The 8,561-nt window shown below is 48.3% G+C and overlaps 1 protein-coding gene across 1 annotated transcript in view; it reads right to left on the bottom strand.

Annotated features, from left to right (window-relative positions):
• Positions 1-2,401: 2,401 nt before the first annotated feature.
• LOC103904315 (Golgi apparatus membrane protein TVP23 homolog B) overlaps positions 2,402-8,561 on the bottom strand; it is a 10,418-nt gene continuing 4,258 nt past the window's right edge. Inside the window, exons 2-7 of the mRNA XM_009285785.1 lie at positions 8,109-8,246; positions 7,081-7,225; positions 6,503-6,592; positions 5,073-5,204; positions 4,856-4,984; positions 2,402-3,858 (exon numbers count right to left, since the gene is read on the bottom strand). Of these exons, the coding sequence (XP_009284060.1) occupies positions 3,826-3,858; positions 4,856-4,984; positions 5,073-5,204; positions 6,503-6,592; positions 7,081-7,225; positions 8,109-8,246 (667 nt within the window). The 3' untranslated portion in view covers positions 2,402-3,825. The remainder of the gene's footprint in view (positions 3,859-4,855; positions 4,985-5,072; positions 5,205-6,502; positions 6,593-7,080; positions 7,226-8,108; positions 8,247-8,561) is intronic.

Below are 8,561 nucleotides of genomic sequence, written 5' to 3'. Positions count from 1 at the left end.
GGGGGGGGGGCGGGTCCCCCCAGCCGTACCCAAAGGCGATGCCTCCCCCTGAGAAAGAGAAGTGAAATTCAAGCAGCCGAGCGCTGCAGCCTGTGGCTGAGCGGCAGAAACCAGCGCAGCGTGTCCCCGACGTCAGCTGCCCCGAGCCACGCAGTGGCACCGGGGAGGGTAGGAACTGGAATGGCGTTGAACACACCCCGTTTGCTTTCAGCACACACAGGCAGATAATGACGGGCCCACGCGTCCTCTGTGGTGTAAAAATGCTGCTATCAGTAAAACAGAAATAGCGTTTCCTTTCTCTCTACCCTTCACCTGTCTTATCAGGGCCGTGGGGTGACTCTTGGTTTGCCATGGGTTTGCAGGGTGGGAAGGGATGCCTGCTCCCAAATTGGGGCTGTTTGCACGGAAAGGCAGGAGGGAAGCGAGAAATCCTTTCCTGCCAGGAGCCGTGGAAGCGGCGCTGGGTCCTGGACAACATCCACCCTCCTCACCCGCATCCCTGCTCCCTTTGGTCTCCCCAAAGGTCACTCTCCATTAATCACTGCAGCTTTTTGTTTAGGAAATGCCAGCTGGGATGTCCTGTCCCGTGTGAGCAGGGCTGACCGTGGCCTCTGCCAAGACCTTTCCCTGCAGCCCTCCAGGCCCGGCAAGTTTCCAAGAAATTCGTGGAGGAAAAGACAGGCAGGCTCCAAGTGCCCGGGGCCAGGTTGCCCCAGCACACTCAGCATCCCTCCCTCGCCCCTCCCTGCGGTTCTCCCCCAGGGCAGGGGGGTAGCACGGAGGGAAGGGGAGATGCACCGGACGGGGCAGAACTGCCTCTAACGCTTTTGCGTTTTGAGAATAGCCCGATGCATCATGGTAACGCGTTAAAGCACAGGGCCAGAAAAAGCACTGCTTCTGCCCCTGTAATCAGGCGCCTTCCCCGGGGACTCCAGCACCCAGCTGGCTGCACAGCGCAATGCCACCGTGGGTGAGGACAAACCAAGGCTGGTCTGCGGCAGCAGGAGGGGAGAGGTCCCCGCTGAGGCCAAAGAGCAACAGAGCAGCTCATCCCTAGGACGCACGGGAAGGATCGGGCCTCGCGCACCCCAAAGCAGACAGCAAACGTCCCCCAGGGCCCGTTCTGTCCCCAGCTCTGCGAGCAAGCTCCCTGCTGGCCCAAGCCACTATGCTCCAAGGACTCAAAATGGCTCTGCCTGTAACATGAGGATGATTTCAAGCCCACCTTTCAGCTGTGCTTGCAACACCCGAGGCGTACTTTGCTATTTCAGAGCAAATAGTATTTTTTTTATTATTGCTCCTGGAGTATTTCTGCTTCTGTAAACCCTGAAAGTTCAGCCACCACCCAGGCCTGGAGGTCTTAGGTGGGGCCACCATTACACAGCTAATGCTCAAGCCCGGATTCCCCAGGCTTGTCGAAAAAAGCACATTCAGAGAATTTCCCCATTCTGCGGCAACTCCCACTTCCCGCTTCACAGGAAACCCCAGCAGACAGCGAGTAAAAATCAAATGAGTCTCACGCCCAACTGGAGAAGCGATAAGAAATTTGGTTCTGATCCACGCCGTGGAGAAAGGCAATAAAATGCCAGCTTCTCAGAAGCCAAAAGACTGAATGTTTGCCAAAAGGTTAAAATAAGCCAGAGGGCTATATTTAAAGGCACGTACTAATAAATGCCTCTGTCCTTGATTAAATAAACTGCAACTTCCAGAAAAGCACACTCTATTTTCCAGCAGTTTGGGAGGAGCTTTGGCAGCAGGCGAATAAACATTAAGTCGAAACTTTCAACACATTTTAAAACAACTACCTCGTGGCTGGAGCTGTGCCAGTCAGTGCCGTCCCTCCGACGGCAGCGGCAAACTGGGGCCTTGTTGGACTGGAGCAGAAAGGATTTCCATTCCATCGCGCCGTACGGGCCAGACGCTGCAGTCGCACATCCCCGCGTGGCTGCAGAAGCACCTTTACTTCAGTGATTGACTTAATTTTGCCCGTTTACATTCATTCCTTAGAAATAAATCATCCTTTCCATGTAAATGGGGACTAGAAGATCCCGCTAGGTGGTGGCAGGAGCATTTACGGTAGCACGCTGCCACCTGCCAGGAGCGAGCCAGGGAGCTGGGCAGAGGGGCCCTCCGGGTGCCCCCGGAAGGAGCACCTCAGCCACTCCAGCCGAGCCCTACAGAGTGACAACTGCTTCAGCGCTGCATGGCAACGGCTCCAGCACGCTTACGAAGAAAGTGTTTGCACAGGGAAAAACTGTCCAAGACCCCTGGGTGAAAGGAACTGTGCCAGAGCTCGCTGAACAGCACCGTCTAACTTGACAAGTAACCCCCGTTAAAACTACGTTGCAAGAACACAGTGTATAAACAGAGCTCAGCCATGAATCATAGAAGGGCTAGCTGGTCTGGTTAAACAAAGCATTATTTTAATTTCGAGATTTTATAAATACATATTTACAAAAGGAAGGTATCAATCCAAAGAGTTAAACAAGTGTACAGCTCCCAAGTGTTGCTACAGTACAGGGAGAGAAATCATGTTAATGCAATCCCACAATTTACAATACCCATTATTCAAAAAGAAACCACATCCTTAATTTAAAATACCTCATCTGAAGTTTACAATATCCGCCGCTGCGAAAGCACAGTCTGCCTTGAACAGAATTACATGACAAGAAGGAACTGATCCCTTTCGTACAGCTTTTCACACAAAACACGCCACTTTCTGCCATCTAAGTGAACGCTGCCAGCCAACGTTTCACGATCCTACAAAAGGCTTTTTTCCAGCCCACAGGCTCCTTGGGGAGCACGGCTTAAGGACAGCATACTGCGTGGATTCAAGAAACGAAAACCCCTGTCGGTCCCATTCCCTGCGACCCTGTGCCAAGGGGCTGGTGAGGAAACCGCAGACCGCGTCACCCTACACCCTCCCGGCCAGAGAAGACGACCCGCGGCACCAAACGCACGCTACAGCGCGGCGCCGACACGACGCCAGATGGCATCACTTTAACAGCGTCAGTCAGACGACGACTGCTCTCAGATTCACTCCGTCTCTGAAACCGTGCCTGCAACCTTCCTCGTAAACTGGTTTTACTCTTGCTACGCTCTCCAGACAGACGCAGGCCTACAGGTAGAAGAGGGACTTCCCATAAATCCAGGGGTTTAAGATGTTACCGAGACCTCCAAGAATGCTTCAGATAAATAAAAGACCGGAGCTGCTCAGAAGTCGCTTTATTGAAGTCTCGTGGAAACCACAGCATCTTCCCACTAAGCCAACAGCAACATTTCCTTCAGATGTCCTTCACCGCAACCACCTCAGCGCCGTTCAAATCACAGAATGAGAGAGATGCGGAGCCAGAAGAGCGCTATCTAAACTTCGTAACAGAAGCAGCAATGACCTCCAAGAACAAAACGCAGCAATGTCCACAACTGAAACTATTTGAGGCACCAACTGCTGGAGGAGTCGGGGGAGTCCTTGGGTAACAGAAGGCTCGGCTTGTGCATGGTTTTTCTGAAGAAGGATGTCAAGCAATTTTCTCTTAATTCATCCCCTAGTTCTAAACCTGTATGAGAGCCACCTAGGATATTTTTTCATTTAAAGTTTAGGCAAATTAATTCTAATTCATCAAACTGAAGAAAAGACTTAAACACAAACTGCTAGCGGAAAATCGAATATAAGTTGCTAGGAGCGTTAACCTGAAGTCTCACACAATTTAATTACTTCTTTTAATTCACACCTCACGTATGCAGCTCCCAGATCTCATGGGTCAGAGCAACATTCTCTGTTGTTCACTACTGTGAATCCGGTCTGGCTTGAGGCTTCCACCGTACTCAGGATGCAGCTTGGTCCTCTTTAGCCACAGTCTGCAGAACGCAAAAGAAGACAAGAAGAAAAGGAGTACAGGAGAACTATGTGACTCACTGCCATGATTCTGGGGCAAGACGTTCATTTCTGCCATTTCTGAGACTGGTCTGGGCCTTTGGTTAACCACCGCAGTGGTAAAAGCATTCAGAAGCGAATCGAGCTACAGAAGGGGACAATCCCAGCACAGATTGCCAAGAAAGGTTTATCAACGTTTCAGCTTCTGCTCACACTAATGACAATAATTCCAGAAAACATTTGTGAACCTGTGGCAGCCAAACCACCCATCCCCAGTCTCGCCTCCATAATACAGCCAGCCACAGCCAGGAAACCCGGTAACAGCAGAAGTTAAATGACAGCCTAGAAGTGGAACAAGGGACGGTTGTGCCTACTGCTGCAGGGACCTACGGAAGGATAAAACCCAGCGCTGGGGCCGAAAAGGACCTGTTGAGAAGAGCTGGTTGGAAGTGAGAAAGAATATAAAAGGCAGTGGCAGCCCTTTCGGCTAAGCGCTACGCACGCTGCAGCTGTGCATTGAAGCACAAGGACCAATGCAACATCCCTCCAGATGCATGGTTTTGTGGCTAGCACAACCTGAAGAGGAAGCAGTGCAACGAAAGGAGTAATTTAGCAATGCGTTATCCAAGAGCAGCAGAGTTTATCAAAAGCTATTTCACTCTGTGACCACTTTCACCGCGTTCCTTATTTCCAATACACCAGCCACATTCCAGCAACTCCTATGGCACTTGTCCATGGCACCAGCAAATAACACGAGCTCACGAGTCACTGCAAATGGAACTTCATGCCAATAATCAGGCAAGTTACTTTGTGACTTAACTAAGGGGGCTCAAATTCACAAGGACGTAAGGTGTGAAGGGTCCCACTGCAGAACTCTAAATAACAACTTTTTCAGTCTTTCCTTTCATGCCTAGGCAGGAAGGAAGTTTATGGACAGCAAGAAATATGACCGGAGGGTTTCCAAAACCCTGGAAATCTTACCTGCCGCAAGAACTGCTTTCCAAGATAGTTAGTCGCCATGCTTGTCAAGTTCTTTCTACTGCCAACTTTACACCTGATATAACCATAAAGGTTGGCTCCCTGAAGCACCACTCCCATCACAACCACTGCCTAAGAGACAGGAAAATAAAATCACTAATTTACACCGCCTTACTTGTAACGTGCAAGGTCTATTACCGAGTTAAGGGAGTCAACTCACCAGCCATTTCACTTTGAAGGAAAAGAGAGCGCTGAAAGCAAATATCACCCAGATCATAGGACAGGTAATTAGACCTAACCAGAAAATTCGGGACTCTGCTTCTGATGAGGTTTTACTCCCTTGCGCTGATACCTAGAAACAGAAAGGAAATGGAGATTAACAGGCTGCTGCATTGTATAGATCACATTGTCATTAAAAACAGTCCAGAATCTACAAGGCCCCTGTTTTTTGCCTCCACACAACAGTACTGGGTGCTTTCAAGATCAATTTCTACATCACGTAAAGATCTTTCTGCAACAGAAGATGTTTCTATTTAAGGGACCCTTCTGTCAATTTTCTATCAGAAACAGCGGAGGCAGCAGCACCACATCCTCTTGGAATGCTTGGGGCTAAAAGGTTAAGTTTGGGAAACGTGACATTTACCGCATGGTTCAGTTACAAAGCTTAGAAACAGCCAAAGGGGTAATGTTTTCTACCTCCAAATCACTGCACAGACAACCAGAATTTCACCACTCCCAGCACCGGCAGAACTAAATATTGATACTCTTAGGCATCAAAGTAGGGTAATTTTTACACGCGCAGAGGTCTGATTCACACCACACTATTGATTTTATAAAGTCTTTACAGAGCAGAAGATCCCAAGCAAGCACTCACTTCTTCCTATAATAGTTAAAAAATCTGGACTGGTTTAACAACTTCTGGGTAAATCTACAGCATCACCAGCAGTTCAGCTACCTTCCCCCCCCTCCCCCAAGTATGTTCTAGCTTTTCTAAATTAGCACGGTTTTGAGAAAGAATGGGCCTGTAGTGAGTGCGCAAACTCAGCTGGAGAAAGGTTTGGGCTCAAGTCCCTACACCACTGCAGACCTCCCACGTGATCTAGGAAACGATCTCAACCTCACTCCCGACCTGCACGCCATCAGCTCCATACAAACAGAGACCAGAGACAGGGGCCAAAAGGGTAAATACGTGACGTGTTGTGAGGTGCCTGACAGATGGGATACTAGCGGTAGCAGTAGCCGTCGTGAACACAAAGGCAAAGCAATAGCCATGACGAATGCTATACGTTTCTTCCTACTTCCAGTAGTTTTCTGTAGGAGATAGAAGCTTACGTCAGCTGTTCCAAGCCCACACCAGAAAACTTGTAGGTTACTGACGTGACATGGGAACATTTACTGCATTTTACGTGGAACTTTTAAGTTACTTACATTACGCCAGACCAATACCTCATGAGACTTTTTAAATAATTCAACAACCAAAAAGCTCATTCAGCAGCCTACAGGAAACAAGCCTGTGGTTACAGATCTGTGGCTGGAAGTAACTGTCTACATCGTGCAATCTACCATCACAAGCATAACCTCCAATTAATAGGGGTTTCATAAAACAGAAACAATTAAAAGAGAAGAAAAAAAAAAAAAAAAGAAAATTACCTTCCTGGCTTCAAATACCCAGTGACTTCTACCATCATCATCCACCTGGTTCCACCAGCGAAGGCCAACCATCAGTCGCCCTGTGACATTCTGAAATAGAAAAAAAGCAACGAGCTTTCTATCTTCTGCTAGAAGAAGCCATTTGCCAAAGTTGGGGTTACTATTTTCAACGGTGCTCATTTGCCTCACATTTGGGAAAACAAGATTACATGGCTCCTATGTCCACAACAATCTATTTTCTGGTACGTCCAGTACAATCACAAATTATTGTAACGATATAAAGTGAGGCGTATTTCTGGTGATTCGAAAGTGATCTGATAACGATGCCTGTGCTCCCTTAAAAGAAAGTCTAATATATATGCTCCGTTTGATTTTCAAAAGGAAGTCAGGTACACAGAGGTTTAAGAGTTATTATTTCATTAACACTTTGCAATACGTCACAGTCCTTGAGGGTATCTTGGGTACCATTTTGTTGGAAAGGCACAAAGAAGTTACTTTTTTTGTGAGGTGAATATCACTCTCTTCAATTATTCTTATATAGTAAGACAAAAATAACAAACAGCGTAAGAGGAACTTACCTTTACAGCCCAAAAGTCACACGACAAGAGGAGGATAATTGTCACCATGCAGGCAATAAAGCTGCTAGTTAAGAGCTCACAGAGCAGATAGACAACTATCGCACTGACTCGGAAGAATAAGTGGAAAAATGATGCCACTGGATGCCTGGAATGAAGCACAGTACAGTCACAGCTCTTTCAGACAAGACTGAAGCAATTTCAGAGAAATGACATTGCCAAGGCGATCTCCCGCCAACTCGGAGGATAAGGATCAGCATCGTAACATGAACCCAGTGTGCCACGACTGCTGAAAATGTGGAAAATAAACTGACTAGAAGCTCATCGTAAGGAAGACACATTCTACATGCAGTGATATCCCACGTGCAGACAGAATTTGGGGTGGAAGGGGACGGGGAGTTTTACCTAGTGTTCAACGTGAGGCAGTTTTTATGGGGTAAATTAAAAAAGGTTCTGACAGAGGAAATACCTCTGAAGGAAAGACGACATTTCTCAACACAGCAGACCCGCCCTTCTTTCAGATTTCTGCAGTTTCCAGGTCAGAAACGTGCAGTACAGAGCCAGGGTCACCACAGCACCTGTGTACGGACACTGCTCTGTGGCAGGAGTTTGGGCAGAACGAGGAAGGAGGCGGCTGGACCAGCCACGCCAGGACATGGCAGACAGCAGGGCAGCACCAAACGTACTCGAGAACGAAGACTGGGGAAGAGATAACGGACTAGCCCAGAACCAGCACTCAACGCGGCGAGAACCTCCCGTTACACAGAGTCATTGTGCCAGCGTAGATCCCTTACACACAGGGAGAGAAACACGGATTACATGTGCGGGCACCCAGAGGCATGAAGGCGCAGGTCTACGAATTCCAGCTGAGCTTCTGGAGCTGGCACTCTCAGTTATCTAGAAGTTACTCTCCGTTACCTCTAGCCAAATAAAGAAGGTGTTTGCCATTACATATTTTGATGTAATGTGGCAGCCCTTCCCTCCCTCAGGCTTCTGCCTAGAACTCACCTAGAAACTCTATGGCCACTGACCTTATTTTTGACTTTTTTGATCTCCTGGATACATCATCATCTGCATCAAAGAGGGACACATCCTCAATGTCATCATTGCTGTCCTGAAGCGGGGAGCAGACACGAAGAGTTATATCGGAAAAAAGAACCTGTTTCCAACTTCAAGCAGGGACAGCTTTGATTACCCAGAGTATTACGATGGCGCCTTAAGATCAAAATGAATTCGGGAGTAACGTGAAGATTTAACCACATACAAAAGAAAAAAACGCGGTAATTGGATTCTGGTCTATTCCGTGGTCTGACTTGTGCTCCGTGACACCTACGTGAGCTCACAGTACGGGTCCAAGGCTCCCTTCTGCGCCCGGGCAGCTGACTTCGCTGCCTAGCCTAGGGCCCTTTAACCCTCGTTCCTCTTAGAGGACTCATTACCTCGTACAAAAGCTGTTCCTACGTCAGGCGCCAGGTTCGCCCCCC

The sequence above is a fragment of the Aptenodytes forsteri genome, unplaced genomic scaffold (assembly GCF_000699145.1).
Source record: "Aptenodytes forsteri isolate BGI_AS27 unplaced genomic scaffold, ASM69914v1 Scaffold186, whole genome shotgun sequence".
Lineage (NCBI taxonomy): Eukaryota > Metazoa > Chordata > Aves > Sphenisciformes > Spheniscidae > Aptenodytes > Aptenodytes forsteri.
This window is presented reverse-complemented; position numbering and strand designations above follow the sequence as displayed.